The sequence below is a fragment of the Cyprinus carpio genome, chromosome B2 (assembly GCF_018340385.1).
Source record: "Cyprinus carpio isolate SPL01 chromosome B2, ASM1834038v1, whole genome shotgun sequence".
Lineage (NCBI taxonomy): Eukaryota > Metazoa > Chordata > Actinopteri > Cypriniformes > Cyprinidae > Cyprinus > Cyprinus carpio.
In genome coordinates, this window is record NC_056598.1 from 13,552,308 (window position 1) to 13,568,925 (window position 16,618).

A 16,618-nucleotide genomic window follows, 5' to 3' on the forward strand; every position below is an offset into this window, starting at 1 on the left:
TGTGTGTGTGCTGTAATCAGATCTTTAATATGGGTGATTAGGTCCCATTGTAAATGACTCCGAATGAGAAAAGGGAGGCAGTTCTTCTAAATTTCTTCAAGTCACTTTGACAAATCAATTTCTGCAAGCTAATTTTGTGATTTACAATTAAAATGTAAAACGTACATTAAATATAGTGAAATGTCAGTGCAAGTGAAGAATGCGCCATTCAGATGTTGAAAGCATCAATAATTCAGCATCTGCATCTGCTGGGCTGCTTCAGCACGAGACTAAAATTTAAGTGGCTGTTGATTGGCTGGAGCGCGCCTGACGTCAACTCACGGATGTTTAAAATGGATAGAAGTCTGAGTAACGAGCGCCGTAAACTTGCAGCGTTCAGACCTCATCAGGAGATACAAGCGAGACGTTATTTAAATGTAGGTAAACGAAGTTATATTCATGTTTATGACCTCTCCTTTTTGCCTAAAGACAAGAAATGGACGGGTGTCGGCGTCTGTCCGAACTGACAGGCTGAACACGATCATTTGTTCTGTATTGATGAGTCTGTGACACCGTAAAGTTGTGACGCAAGTGAGTGAGTTGAACTTGTTTACTTTAACAAGATTGTGTATCTGTCAGTGTCATATGGATAGAGGCCCTCTGGTTAATTTATTGTCTACTTGTACACTATTTGAATACAGTTTGTATTTGTTAAACATCTGTTCAGTTTACATGCATTGTATTCCAGGTAGTGACCCATTAATTATGTTGAGCGACGCTTGTAATGCACAACCGCCTCATGTCAGAATGGGGGCTCTGGCATGGAAGCTGTGCATTGGATGTGGATGCAAGATTTCAGACCGCTTCCTCCTGTTTGCTTTGGATGGGTACTGGCACTGCCACTGTCTCAAGTGCTCCTGCTGTCAAGCCCAGCTGGCAGAAATTGGCTCATCGTGTTTCACAAAGCGTGGCTTGATCCTCTGCAAAAGTGACTATATAAGGTCAGACTAAGGGAACAACATTCTGTTTTATTATTGTCATCCTCGATAATTTACCATTATTCACACCCTGAGCTAACAAATATACTAGATAAATGAGAGCAGTTCTTTTATATATCTAATGAGTCTTCTGGGAGTATAGTAAAGAAAACGGGGTTAGGGTTAAAGTGATAGTCCTCCAAAAATAAAAAGTGTCACCTTTTACTCGCCCTCATGTTGTTCCAAGCCTGTATAACTTTTTTTTTTTTTTTTTCTGTGGAACACAAAAGAAGATATTTTGAAGAATGTTGGGTTATTTAACTCTTTCGGTTTCAATTGACTTCCATTTGTATAGACATAAAAATACAATGTTAGTGATTGGAAATTGGAGCTGTTTGGTTATCATCCTTCAAAATATCATCTTTTGTGTTTATCAAAAGAAAGAAATGCATACAGGTTTGAAAAAAAAAGTTAAGGGTGAATAAATGATGACAGAATTTTCTTTTTTGGGTGAAAATCTTTTTAAGGGAAATGCAAAAGATGTTCTAAATGCTGTATGTTTCAATTATAAGTATTTTGGGCCCAAAACAACAACGGACCTCACTGACATTCACTGTATGGTTAAAAGTATAACAGAGTAAATAACAGAATTAAATTTTGGTTAAACTATCCTTTTAATAGAGGATACAAAGTTCGCAAAAGTTCACATAGCTATACCATATGTTGATTTAAAAGCTTAAATGCCTTCCTGTGTTTGTGAGAGAGGAAAAAGACTTGCTTATTAAATTTATTATGACTTGCTTATTAAAAGACATATTTGTGATTATGATATTCACTACAGATTATTCAGTCAAAGCGGAGCCTGCAGGGCTTGCAGTAAGTCCATCCCAGCAAATGAAATGGTTATGCGAGCACAGGGCAATGTTTTCCATGTCAAGGTAATTTACTCTATTAAACCGACCCATTCAAATAGTATTTTTACTCCTGGTTTATAGGCTGATATTCTGTAATATGTTTTTTTCTCAGTCATTTCTTTCTTTTCTCTTGCAGTGTTTTGTATGCTCCATCTGCCATAACCAGCTAGTACCTGGTGACCGTTTTCACTACACAAATGGAAAACTGTACTGCGAGCGGGACAGACCAACAGCTTCTGCATACAGAAACGACCACTTGGATTCACTCGGAGAGCACAACATATCCGAACAGAAGTCATTTTTTTGCTGAGCTCTGAGAAAGAGACACTAAGAGCACCTAGATTCATATTCAAGACCTCATATAACCCAGTAGTTGCTTTGTCGGCTACAGACCATTATGTGAAGGCCTAATATTGTGGAAATTTAAGGTATATGGTAATATATGGCAGTTTAAATGAGGTTAACCATTGGAGCTGAAAAGCAATATCAGCAAGCATCCTTGCGTATCATAATCAATTATGAATTGGTTTTGCACAGAATGACCTTTCTTATGTTGTGGAGCTTCAATTTAGTTGTGGTGTCTGTTAGTTTTGATCTAGTGCTGTGTACTTCAATTTCAGGCAGTGAAAACACCACCTTCCACTGGTGTGAGTGACATTTTGTCTTTTGGTCACGGCCGGGACAGCTATTCTTCCTGGTCTGCAATTACAGTATCACTGCAATTAACCTGTCCATAAATCAGTCCTGGAAGCATCCAGAGAGTCCAAGTTCTCAGTATCCTTGGAAGCAGACCTCCAGATGATCTCTTAGAAAGCATTTTTTTTTTTTAATTCTAAAAACAACATTCTGAGTTTGCTATAAAGGACCAATCTTTAAAGTGTGTGTGTGAAGTAATATTTGCTTTAGTCAAAATAATTAAAAACCTTTAAAAAAAAAACCCATTAAGGAACTCTTCAGTAATGTGAGCTGTTTTCAGTTGTTGTGATACTTTCTAAATGGTTTCTAAATAATAGATTGACAGACACAGAATTTATGGAAAACAGCTCCCTCTGTTGGCTGAAGGGAATTTGTCTTTTTTTTTATATATTTTTTTTATATGCCTTTGTTAAAAAAATAGAGCATTTTCCAGTAAAAGCAACATGATAGCTTCGTGCAGAATTAATCTGTTGAATTCTCAGTTTAGAAAAATAAAAAACTCGGGAACATTTTTCTAAAACATTTTATTATTGTTTACAAAATAAATAATAAAATACATTATACATTATTAAAGCCTCTTCAGTGTTGTGCTGAATGTCATGTTTAAGACCATTCCATCATGTCCTAATCTCTAATTATTGTAATGTGGATATTTTCTTGTAACTGATTCATGTATCTTCTATGCTTCTGCCTTCTTAACCAGTCTGACTCCATCTTTCTGATGAGAGCTATTGATTCATTAAGGATTTGTCTTTTATATAAATAAAATATATTGGGAACTGTTAAAATATGTCTCCATAGACGAAGTGGTGCTTTTATAAAGTAATTGTAAATGAAATGAACGGGGTCCTGCACCTATAGATGAAAATAATTAGTTGTTTCAACAGAATATGTCCCTATAGAATAATAATAATAATACAGAATATTGTTTGTGATCCTATAAAATGAGTTGCACTGCTTTAACATAAGATTCCTATAGAAATAGTAATAAAATATAGAAGGTGGTCCTGCTCTAACAGAATCACAATATGAATTCTGTGTTACTTCCATATAAATCCCTATAGATTAAGTAATGCTGCTTAAATTGCAGTAAAAATTATATGTATTGCTACTGCTACAGAATAAATTACAGTAGAATGAGTGCTGTGTTATGTCATATAAGGCCTCTCTTTGTCCAACACATTTGAAGACCCCCACCCAATTATGTTGTGATTGAACTGTACAGTCTTAAGTCGCACGGGTATATTTGCGGCAACAGCCAAAAATACATTGTATGGGTCAAAATTATCGATTTTTCTTTTATGCCAAAAATCGTTAGGATATTAAGTAAAGATCATGTTCCCTGAATATATTTAGTTCATTTCCTACCGTAAATATATCAGAACTTAATTTTTGATTAGTAATATGCACTGCTAAAGACTTCATTTAGACAGCTGTAAAGGCAATTTTCTCAAGATGTTTTTGTTTTGTTTTTGTTTTTTTGCACCCTCAGATTCCAGATTTTCAAATAGTTGTACCTCTGCCAAATATTGTTCTATCCTAACAAACATATATCAATTGAAAGCTTATTTATTCAGCTTTCAGATGATGTAGAAATCTCAATTTTGAAAAACTGACCCTTATGACTGGATTTGTGGCATCTTGATTTTTAATTTACATTATTTTATTACAATTAAGTCATCTTGTGACTGAGGACCCCTAGTGGGCCCTGACCCCCGGCCCCAGTTAAGAACTACTGTTAGAATACATTAAAGAAAGCTCTATATAATGTTAACTCCTAGAATAGTTTACAACAAAATGAGTTATCCCAATAAAAAATACATAACGTGTTACTGCCAATAGAATACATCGCGATAGAACTAATTTTTCTTCTGCATAAACTTCTACATAAAAAGTACGTAAAGAATGAATTATTACAGTATTCTACTCCTTAAAAATAAGCCCCAATGCAATAATCGCAGTAGAATATCTTGTGCTGTTTTTAACAGAATAAAGTCCTCTAATAGAATTCGTGAATCAGACTGTTGTGTTGAAGCCTCTGCGTCCCAGTGTGCACACTATCCGTGCTAAATTCTATGTGATAATAGTCATTTTCAGTACTATTTAGAGCAGATAGGGTGTATAGTATGCACACTGGGACTCAGGGTCTGTGAAGCTGTTATTGATCACATGATCGAGGGTGGACTGGCCGTGGCTGAACTGGGTGCGGGAACAGAAACTTGCACTTGGGTTGCTCTGCCACCCGCCGCCTCCCCTTGTTCCGATATTAACAGCACAGCTCTGCCTTCACCCCAAAAGCGCGGATCTTGCTCTGAGTCCAGGTCTAAACCCTTGCGTTTACAACAAACCGACTGCTCAACACTGGGACCCCCTCCGTATCCCGGCCATGCTATGGATCGTACTCCAAATAAAGCGCTTTTCGCTTGAGACGGAAACATAACAGGCTTGTTTTTTGGGAGTGACTCACCTCCCCTTCCCCAGAGTTTGATTCAAAAAAAGAGTTCACAACCAAGATGGCCGCCGATCCCATGCAGGTAGGAAAAGTTTTTTATTTCTTACAATATAGATGTAAAGAAACTTAAAATGTGCACGGCGACTTTTATGCTTTGAAAACATAGTATGCGTGCTAAGCGCAGCTCTCTCGCGCACTTTCAAGTCTCTACTTTTTTTTCCTTTGGGACGAGCTGCTCCCTCAGCCAAGGAGATCATGACACGGGAAAACGGGGCATGTTGCCCGAAAACGCTTGTGACAGGAGTTTAGAGCTTATATTTTTCCCGTACAGGCGTATTTGCCTAGTGGAAACAAGGAGTTGTGATGTATTGGAATTGTACACACTGGCTGTGTCTCAAAATCCAGTGAGCTGCCTACCTAGACAGCAAAACTGGTTGAGGAGGTAAACTAAATCAGATTTAAATAAAGCTAATGGACAATAGTTAAATAAGTCCACTGCCTCTATCGTGCTATTACCACAGCATCCCCACTGTGAGATGTAGTATAGTAAAGTTTACTATACTGGGAAGTTTAGAATTAAGTTCTGTTCTAATAGTTTATGCTTGTGTTTTTCAACAAATGATTTTGGGCTTGTCTTTTGTTTTGTCAACACTTTGAAACTAGTTATCAAGATAGAGATGTAGAGTGGTTTGTTGGTTAAAGTAAACTAACAAACTAAACAATTTATATATAAATTAGTCATATATATATATAAATATATATATATATATATATATATATATATATATATATATATATATATATATATATATAAATGATGATTTTGGTAAATAATTGACGGTCAGTAACTGCAAAGAGCTGTCAGCCACTATAACTTGACTTCATTAAAATGCATTATTTTGGAAAGCAACTTCTAGATGTAGCCTTTTACTCTTACTACAGTAGTTATTTGAGTCCTCCCATTTCCACTTTTTATGTTATTCACAATGACACCATTTCAACATTTGTGAATTCAGTTGTCTGCAAAATCATGTCCTGTCATTTTGTCAGTGCATTCAAATTAAAACAAGGAATCTGTTGTATTTTTCTTGGTTTTTGTAAACTGGAAATGACACTGTTGTTACTGAAACATGTTTGGTCAGCCTTTTCCCCAGAACTGATAAGTCCAAGAGTATTATGGAAAGTGGAAGAGACACTGTTGCTTAATTTGGTTTTATGTGGTGAATGAGAGGTCTGGAGACACTGTTGTTGGTTAAAGTGCTTCTCAGGACTGTATGAAGGGAGATTTTAACCCTCATCAGTTTGAGTATTAATGAGCAAAACACATTATTAATGGAACAATTTTTGTCATGCAGATTGTGCTGTTTTGATGATTGGTTTTGTGTGTTTCACCTGAGTGTAGCAGCACAGTTGAGGAAGAGATAAGGTAAAACTGGCTCCTAAAATGTAGGACAGTTGCTTTTTGTGACCTTCAGTTGATCCACGAGTCAGTGCTATACTGCAAGCAGACTCAGTGTCAAAACATGTGTCAGTTATTTTTTTATCTGTTTTATTTCTTTCTGCAGACAGTGAGATTTCAAAGTCATGTATGAAGGATATAAACAAGATGGTCACCAAAGCTAAAATTTCAGAACATTCACTCCGGTTCAGCTTTATATTTTTAATTAAGAATGCACAATATATCACTAACATATCAATTATCCACAAACATCAGAGGACGGAATTTCAATTTATATGTATCTGTCAATATTGGATATTTAAAGGTGTAATTCACTGTTGGCAAGATGGGGTTTTAATAAAAAGTTGGCAGTCTGTGCAGTAAAAAGACATTTTTTTAAAATCGATTTACGTCATCTGGTGGATTTTTGCTGGCAAAAATAAGGGCATAACTTGGTCCTGGTAGAATGGAAAAATAATACAAACCGTTAACTTACTTTCACTACAGACATTGCAGCAATACAAAGCTGGTTTGAAATTGGAAAACATATCCTTTAAATGTACATGGTCATTTAGGTTACATTGAGATTACCTTTGCTGTCATTTAATGCTTACTCAAAGTTAATCTTTAAAAACACACTGTTAAATGTAAATTCTCAGAAAGTCTCAGAACAACTATACATTTTTCATGCTGTGCATTATAATTCTGTAATGCCTCACTTGTAGCAATGAAATGACTTGATGATTTTAGCTGTTAGTGTTTTCTTTTTTGCGTTTAGACAAAATAATAAAAAAAGTAACATCAGCTGTTTATCAGTTGATTTTATTTGTATCTCCCAGAGTAATATTATCAGTGCATCTCTATTTTTACTTTTAGAATGTTGATGTATTTGAATAATATGACCATTATGGATTCAGATAGGGATGCACTGATAGGAATTTGTTTGCCCGCTACGATACCGATTTTAACAAACAACTATTGACTGTTACAGATACCGATATTTGTCAATTGCATAAAGCAGGGCTTAAAAACAAGAAGAAAAATGAAAGAAAATTGGTTCACTCAGAGCAGGATCGGTATTTGAACGTTTCTGTTCCTGCGTTCCTCTGAGAAACCCGTTTGAGTAGAAAACATACTGGTTAATAACGTTAATTATAATAACATTTTCTTTACCAATAATAATAATAAAGTACAGCATTTAATTTACTCAAAAAGAAGAAAAAATCATGAAGAGAGTCTTGATTGAATGATCTCTCTTAGTCATAGCCAATACAGCATCATCTTTTCTAGATTTACCGAAGACCAAATGTATCAAACAAAAGAAAAAACTGTCAATGCAATAAAAACATTAAAGAATTTCTTTCAAGATATTTCAAAAATTTTCAGCATGGATAAAAAAACACTACTTCTATAAGCGTTTTTAGAGAAAAAAACCTAGCTAGTCTAAATAAGTAGGCTGCACGTTGCATTTTATTATTACATTCAGAAATAATGTTGGCTAAAATAATGGAAATTACATGCAAATTACAAACACAATTAGGCTATTTTAGTTCCTTTCTCTCCACAACAAATCCTCTAAAGTTGTATTTAGGCTAAATATAAGTGTCAAAACGAATTAATTTAAAAACGAACCTGAAGCCTACCTCTCTCATTCTGCACAAATCCAAATGTTTCCATATTCGTGAAGTATCTGGATGCTAACCTATTATTTATGTAAACTATAGGCTTTGTTCTTCACTCTTTTTATGTTTCTTTAACTGTATTTTATTTTCATAATGAACAGGCTGCGATTGTCAAATTAGCAAAAATTTGTTTTATGTGCGTGTGAAGCACCTACGCAATCACTGCATTGTTTTCCCAACAGTTACTCTGTGATTTATGGTCATACCAATGCTGATTTGTCATACAGATAGAAGCAAATCATCATTCCAAACTTTAACGCTTTTGTAAAATAAAGAAAACTGCTTTCTGCCGTCTCACTTTTTTCACCGTGAACTTTGGAGCATGTTACATTTATCAGAAACTCAGCACAATTTTTTTCTTTCGTTTTGTTAATCTGTTAATGATTTAAGTGAAATTTATTTTGTGTATAGGCCTATATATTCCTTTTATGTAACATTTTATGTAGCTTATATAGATTTATTCTGTTTTCTCCATTCACAGAAACGCTGCAGGTGCATGATGTGACCGTGTTCTACACTGGTTTCAAACAAAAAAGCTGCATATTACCTGCCATTCATTTTCTCTTAAATGTAGGCCTAATGCTTGGCAGTTCGTGACATATCCTCAGATAAACTCTAACACTGGTGCATTGCCATTGTGACTTACCTATGATGATTTTACAGCTGAGAGCGGGCATTTCACTCGTTGGATGCGTCAGTGTCACATTTGCATATGGCCGTACTATGCAGTGTGACAAAACTATATTTTGTACAGATTTTATTTTGTTTTGGCAGGTATTTAATTATTTTGCCCAGAGAAAAATGTTGGATTATGCAACAGACATGCAACTCGTTGTCTCCATGCAGTTAATTAATAAACCATCTGTATCGGCCCTTTTCATGCTATTTCTGATATGCCAATGACTTTAAAGTAATCAAAAATGGGCTGATAAATATCGGAAAACGATACATCGGTGCATCCCTAGATTCAGATATATTTTGCTTATTGTCTGTGCATGCTTTGACGAACCTCACCTTCACCCTCCTTTAGACCTGAATGAGCACATTCTGCTGAAAGTTTTGTTTTTAAGCTTTATTTATGGCTCCACTTTCCCCTGGAGGAAGATTGGAGGAGCCGTGTCAGTTCTCTTACATACTGTCAGTGAACTCATAAAGAGCTGGGCTAAGCAGGCTTTGGCTCACCCACTCACTCAGACCAGTTATCCTCCCTGCTGATGTCAGTGATACTGTGCTTCTTTATGTGTATGTGTGCCTCTGCCATCTGTGTGTTTTCCTTCATGCTTAGAGGTTAGTGTGCAGGGTGTGCTGGGTGATGTGAATGCAATATATCATGAATCGTGATATTGGTGACAGTTATGCCTTAGGAGGGAATTTCCTTCAGGTGTTTACTAAGAATCTTTTATTTTTTGCATGAAAAAAGACCCATGGAAGTCTTTGAAATTGTTTTCAAAGACTAAGGTAAGAATATTAACATCAAAATATATTAATATATGTTTATTTTGTACAGGCTCACATGGTTTCGGACCGGCTGGGCCTGGGGCACAACCTTGACCTGTCTGATACCATGGTGCAGCAGAAGCTAGACGAAATCAAGGAGCAGATCAAAAGGGAGATCCGCAAAGAGCTGAAGATCAAAGAGGGGGTGGAGAACCTTAGAAAGGTCACCACAGAGAAAAAGAGACTGGCATATGTTGACAATATGCTCAAGAAGTCCAACAAAAAGTTAGAGGAGCTGCATCAAGAGCTGCAGGAGCTCAACGCTCATATTGTGGTGAAGGATCCAGAGGATCTTCTCTTAGGTATGAGCAAAGTTCTCATAAGTAAACTTTAACCATCTATAGTGCCATCAATATTTGTAAACATGTACCATTCAAAGGTGTGGGGTCAGGAAGATATATATTTTTTTTAAGAAAGCAATACTTTTATTCAGCAAATATGCATAAAGTCTCAGTAAAGACATTTATAATGTTATAAATAAATAAATAAATGATTTGAAGAGTCCAAAAAAAAGGTATTATGGTTTCTACAAAACTATTAAGCAGCACAAACTTTCAACATTGAAAATAATAATAATAAATGTTTTTGAGCAGCAAATTAGACTGATTTTTGAAGTAATGTGAGACACTGAAGACTGGAGTAATTGCTGATGAAAATTCAACTTTGACATCACAGGAATAAATTAAATTTTAAGATATATATATAAACAGAAAACTGTTTAAATTGTAATAATATTTCACAATATTGCTGTTTTTACTGTATTATTGATCAAATGAATGCATGCTTGGTGAGCATAATACCATAAGTGTTGGTAACACCTGAGAAAACTGTATTAGACTTCAATTTTATATATACAGTATATATTTATATATATATATAAAATTGAAGTCTAATACAGTTTCTCTTATAAAGGTGCTGCATCTTACAAGCCACCATACATTTTAGTTTCTCCTTAGATTCCAAAGGAACAATTTTTAATGGACAGGAACTTTTTTCATTAAATGTTACATTTTAACATTTACACAATTAAAATCAAGAAGGACCTCCAAGACGATCATACGTGACAAACCCATTTTACCCATTCTTACTGATGCTGCCAAGACTTTACTAATCTTTCTAGTGGTTTCCAGTGGGTCATTCTTTCAGTTGAGCCTTGTTATTTTTATATAATGTGCTTCTCCACAGTATCCACAAATCACTTTCTGATTGTTTTGAAGATAAATAGCTTTTACATGTGAGATATGTGAGCCCAGACAGTAACACACTACAGGTGTAGCAGTTCTGGACTGTAATATTTAGTTGTGAGGATATCTTCCAGAGGCTTGGTCTGATCTCTCACCCTACTAACCACATCCTTATACGGGGCAAGATGTAGCCTGGCATGGAAATGATCTGATGAGAAGGGGCTTTTGTTTGGTGACTCAGTGCATGAGGAATGTCTCCGCGTGTCACACCTCAGTCTGTGTCGGCTAAGCAGAAATCAGCAGATGCCATTGGAAGACAACAGCGCTCCAGTGCCCATGCCTCGCTGGTGATGTCATGGTCGCGCAGCACTTGTTGGGAGTCCAGAACTGGTCAGACTGTTCCACTCACTGCTGACGGGTCAAGCCTTCTGCACCTTATTATATCATCAGCTCTTATTACATCCATTACACAGACACACATGTTTGTTTTTGTGTATAGCAAATAAGTATGAAATAAATAGTAAGTCCAGTATGTTATAGGACTTTAATCTACTTTTAAGCACCTCTGAAGTCGCATTGTAATACCTGCTGTGTGGGTGCGTTATTCCTTACCCTGCGGACTTTGTTTATAATAACCACAACACAGGGATCTGTATTTATGCCTTGCCTAATGATGTGACTCAGGAGTCTCCAGGTGCTTAACAAAAGACACTTGTTCTTCATTAACATGTGCTTCCACACTAAGCTGCTTTGAGAAGAATTATTTATCACAGACGACCTTATCGCTTCCACTCTGAAGCTCAGCCATTCAGCAGCCATTAGTGTCACATGATCCTTTAGAAATCATTCTAATATGTTGAAGTGGAGCTCAAGAAGTATTTCTTATTATTATCAATGTTTAAAACAGTTGTGCTCCCTAATATTTTGTGAAGACCATGACAAGGATAGTTTAAGGATTCTTCAATGAATTAAAAATTCAAAAGACCCTTAAGGATCCTTTGTAACATTTTAAATGTCTTCACTTTTAATTTTGATCAATTTAATATATCCTTGCTAAATATAAGTATTAAGTTAAATTAAGTTAAAGTATTAATTAACTGTTTTTTGTTCAGTATCAGGAATGATGATTTTTAACAACCTGCCATTGCTAAAATGTTTGTTTAATCTAAATGTGCTTAAAAACATAAAGGCTAAATGCAGGCTATATATATATATATATAAAAGGCTATATCTATATATATTATATATATATATATATATATATAAAATATTAATTTTTTTTCATGCACCAACAGTAATATTAACATTTATTTTTCAATTTATTTAGCCTTTTATTACATGGGACGATATTGATTTAACTGAAAACTAGAAGAAGAATTGACCTTACCAACTGTATTATTGCTGTTGAAGTTTAAATCATAGATGCTACCAAAAACATCAGTTTTTTTTGTGTGCGTTCTAACTACCACCTTATTTTTTTTATTACCCAGCTTTGCAGTCACAAAGTTTTTTTTTTTTATTAGCAGAAGTCTAACAGGTTTTATTTATCTGTAGAAGTGGGGGAGTTTTTACTTGTCTGGACATGAAAAGTAGTGCTGTGCTTCATTGAAATAATTTCCGTTTTCACTGTCCTTCATCAAAGCAACCAAAAAACCTTCCTGGAAAACTGCAAAACTTACAGAATTAAGCAATCACCCTCATAAGAGTGCTTTCACCATAACAACATCTTTTAACCAACAAAAAAAAAATATTTCAAAATAAACAAAAAAACAAAAATACTTCACACTAAAAATAGCACACCTTCTAAACTTGACTCTTAATGTAATACTAAAAAAACAAAAAACTAAGGCTGAACGATTTGGGAAAATAATCTAATTGCGATTTTTTTTCCCCAATATTGCGATTGCGATTTAATATGCGATTTGTTTTGTAAAGATTTTTTTTATCCTCTTTTTTCCCCAACAAAACGTAATGAATTATTTAAATATGACCAACACAATATTAGATGCATTTAGTGTGAAAATGTTCTTTCCCATAGGCTGGGCCTATTTGTTATAATTAAATTAAAACATGTATGACTTGAAATAAATGACATTTTTATTGAACTGCTCGTTGCAGAAACATCTATGGCTTTGCCACTGTGCATTTCAATAATTTAAACAAAGGTATGCGCACTTTGTAAACACTGTGTGCAAAAAATTTACAGTCTGAAGAAAAAAAATAATTAAAAATAATAATTATCTTACTGCTCCAAAGTCAGTAACATTTCACACAACTGCAACAGCATTTGCTTTGAAAATATTTAGTAAAATCAAAATAAATAAAGTTATAAATAAAAAAATGGAGAAATGCACTTTTAAATTAGACAAAAACTATTTGAATATTATAATTTGGAATAGATCAACCTCACTTATCAAGTACACAACAATAACACACCACACACAGACTAAAGTTCACTACGAGTATGGCACTGCCAGCTATAATGATCCAACAGTTTTGTTCTCAGTGGCTCACAGGTTTTTTGCTAAGAAAACCAGAATATTGACTTTTTGCTGGCTTCAAGGATGAGCGAGTGCAAGTCACAATATTCCCTCCTGTGCTAAAAAGACGCTCTGAGGGAGCGCTTGTGGCAGGTACACAAAGATACTTGCGGGCCATGATGCACAACTGTGGGTAGCTGATCTTGTGCACCCCTCCACCAAGCCAAGGGATCATCTTCTCCATCAATGGTAGGAGTCATCAGGTAATTGTTTAACTCTGCCTCTGCGACATCTTCAACAGGCAAAGAAGGAGAGGCTGCACTGGTCTTGAAACTGACGCCAAGAGACCTCTTCGCCTTTTCCCCCAAGGGCTGTGCACTTTGAGGCATCTGAACAGTTTCAGTACGAGACCTCTTCTCCTATTAGATAAAAACAAACAGCCATTAGTTTTCCAGTTAGATTTTACAGAAAAATTGTGTTTTTGTGAAATACATAATTATCATTTACCCGATGATATGTACGCTGTGCTAAGTCTACCATCTCTGTCTTCAGTCGGGTCTTGATAGCAGGGATGTTGTCAGTACTGATGTACTGTATTTTGAACCTAGGGTCCAGGAAACAGGCAACATCCAAAAGCTCCTGGATGTTTGGGTCTCCATATTTATTATTGAGGTATGCTAGGACTTTAATTTTTATTGATTTAGTCAGGTCAGTGTCCTCAGCATCTTCAGCCAGGACTGATGTGGCAAAAAGGTGAAGAACTGGCTTGAGGTAGGAGATGCTCACATACTCCTCTCCAGAAAGAGCATCAGTAAATTCCAGTAGAGGATGCAGTGCCTTGTGAATCGACTCCAACACATCAATATCTTGCCAGGTTGGGATGAGGGAGCGTGCATATCGATCTCCAGACAATACCTGAGAAATGGCTTTGGCCTGTTCAAGCACTCTAGCAATCATCATTTCTTTAGATCCCCATCTTGTTGGGCACTCCGTTATGAGGTTGTGCTCAGGGAGTTTGAGCTCCCTCTGTGCCTCCATCAGTGCTGCCTTCTTCCAACTGTGGGAAAAGTGTCCCACCAGCTTCCTGCGCAGTGCTGTTGCCCTTGACACTCTGTCATCTTTGAGTGCATTTTCTGAAAGAAATAGAAAGTAGTGTATTACACACAATTAAATTTGAGTTTTGTGATTCAAGGCTATCACTATTACACACTCACATTCTCTGTCATTCTAAAATGCACACATCCACACCCCTGTCCTCTCTCTCTCTCTCTCTCTCTCTCTCTCTCTCACACACACACACACACACACACTTTTTGTGTTTATTTAGAACATGTAAAAAAACAAAAACAAACAAAAAAACAAAAATGCAGGTGGCCATTCCACAACAGACATAAAATCAAAACATAATATTTCAATTTACATATTAGAAAAGGAGTGGGAGGAAATATTAATTTAATGAATCCCAAACTACACATAATTTATATATTTGTATCCAGCTTATTACTAATCGACGCATCTCTCTCTTTTGCGCGCACGCACACACACACACACACACACACACACACACACACACACGCGACATAACTTACCAACGGCAAGATGTAATCTGTGCCCAAAACACTGGAGCCTCGTCCATTCATTAAGCCGCGCAGCCAGAACCATATTTGACGCGTTGTCCGTCGTGATGCAGACGTGATTCTCCTCGTGGAGATCCCAGCTGGCAAGCCCTTCTCTCAGGCCGGCTGCAATATTTTCCCCTGTGTGGTCGTCTGGGAAGTAGGTAGTTTGTAGGCAGCGAGCTCTGAGGTTGAAATCTTCATCAATAAAATGGACTGTAAGACTCTGGTAAGGCTCAGCTGTGCGGCTTGACCACATATCTGTAGTGCTAGCAAAAAACTCCACCGTTTTAAAACCTCCGCGGCGACTTTCTCTTTACACTTTTTGTACAGCTCCGGTATGGCAGTCTGGACTGAAGTATGTACGGGAGGGTATATTGTACCGTTTATCAAGCAGTATATGTCAATGCCACGAATCCAGGCTTGGTCACCGTGCTGAGAGGCATCATATCTTTGGCTATGAACTCGGTATTGCCCGAGTGATTTCCCCGTGCCGTTTTGAATTACGTTCATACGGAGTGACACTTTCGAACATTTCGGTCAGTGATCCCTGTCTTGAGGTATTTGGCCTGTCTGGCGCACTGGTGCTCGGCATTTTGGTCATACAACTGTCATACATTGATTTGTTGGTATTTTTTTAAGTGCTGAAACAAGTTTGTAGTGTTACCCATGAAGTCGCAACGGGAGCACGGCATGCTCTGCATAACACCTGAAGCTGTGCAGCATCTTCTTTTTTGAAACCAAAATAGTTCCAACACCACCGACGTGCTGTTCCTCTTTGAGATTAAAGTCGCAGCTGTGTCAGTTACTGACTGTTCCGTCGAGGCAGAGGCCATTGCGCTACAGGTTAAGATGAACTGACAGGATGAAAAGTTGTTGCAGCCGAGTTCTCCGCTCTTTCGCTCGCGTCACATGCCCCACCTCAAATCGCGCACCGTTGCGATTAGAAAATCGCATTTTCTCATATCGCGATATTATCGCAAATGCAATTAATCGTTCAGCCTTAGGTCAAACAAAGAATCAGGTACTCTTGTTGCAACATCCTTCCTGTTTTTTTATGGTTTAGCCAAAAATCTGGAAGTGGCCACAGAAAACTGCATAAACTTAATTTCTGTTGCTCTCAGACTACTCGCCTCTCTTTTCTGACCCAAAGAAAGTATGATTATTTAGTTGGTGCTGGTGTTGTGAAGTAGTTGAGCTGGCAATCAAACAACATTGGAGTGCAGTGACTTTGATTGTATTGACCAAAAACACAGAGACATGTCTCAAATTCTTTTTTACATCATACAGGTTTGAGTGATATGATGGTGAATAAATGATGACAAGAGTTTTTATTTTTGGGAGAACTATCCTCTTAATTCTAAATTGCTTCAGGAAGTCTGTCTTTAGAATCTCTTCGGATCCTACTAACTTCTTCCATTTCTTTCCCAGAGTGCCCTCTTACGCTGGACAGCCCTAAAAGTGAAGCACGAACATGCACTATCAGCAGCAGACTAGCAGCCCTGAAAAAACAGAACGACATTGAATTGAAGGTGAAACAGGGGGCCGAGAACATGATCCAGATGTATTCAAATGGCTCCTCAAAGGTAGTGTACCATTTGGTTTTATTTAATGACTCTTTTCGCTTCAGGCTTTTTTTTTTATTACCAGTGATGTACAATCCAGGTTCTGTTGTTTACAAAGCACATGAGAGAACACTATAT

At 36.6% G+C, this 16,618-nt stretch overlaps 2 protein-coding genes across 6 annotated transcripts in view; both read left to right on the forward strand.

Moving 5' to 3' along the window:
- Positions 1-348: 348 nt before the first annotated feature.
- Positions 349-3,134, forward strand: LOC109060401 (LIM domain transcription factor LMO4-like). 4 transcript variants are annotated; one of them, XM_019077564.2, is made up of 4 exons: positions 349-574; positions 728-980; positions 1,798-1,894; positions 2,007-3,134. In XM_019077564.2, exons 2-4 carry the CDS (start codon positions 745-747, stop codon positions 2,178-2,180), a joined length of 507 nt encoding a protein of 168 aa, XP_018933109.1. In that variant the 5' UTR covers positions 349-574; positions 728-744; the 3' UTR covers positions 2,181-3,134. The 4 variants fall into 4 exon arrangements, with proteins under 4 accessions (XP_018933109.1, XP_018933108.1, XP_018933110.1 ...); XM_019077563.2 differs by having other exon boundaries at positions 349-570; XM_019077565.2 differs by having other exon boundaries at positions 355-416.
- Positions 3,135-4,648: 1,514 nt separating this feature from the next.
- pkn2a (protein kinase N2a) overlaps positions 4,649-16,618 on the forward strand; it is a 30,581-nt gene continuing 18,611 nt past the window's right edge. Inside the window, exons 1-3 of one of the 2 annotated variants that reach the window (XM_042718136.1) lie at positions 4,649-5,100; positions 9,646-9,937; positions 16,347-16,501. In XM_042718136.1, the coding sequence (XP_042574070.1) occupies positions 5,080-5,100; positions 9,646-9,937; positions 16,347-16,501 (468 nt within the window). In that variant the 5' untranslated portion in view covers positions 4,649-5,079. The remainder of the gene's footprint in view (positions 5,101-9,645; positions 9,938-16,346; positions 16,502-16,618) is intronic. The other variant, XM_042718135.1, reaches the window with a different exon arrangement.

What these genes read in the sequence shown, in the direction of transcription:
- LOC109060401 (XM_019077562.2), top strand. Translation starts at nt 712, where the DNA reads ATGCATTGTATTCCAGGTAGTGACCCATTAATTATGTTGAGCGACGCT. An exon ending in TGCAAAAGTGACTATATAAG is followed by an intron (nt 981 to 1,797) that starts GTCAGACTAAGG and finishes TATTCACTACAG; the next exon opens with ATTATTCAGTCAAAGCGGAG. An exon ending in GCAATGTTTTCCATGTCAAG is followed by an intron (nt 1,895 to 2,006) that starts GTAATTTACTCT and finishes TTTCTCTTGCAG; the next exon opens with TGTTTTGTATGCTCCATCTG.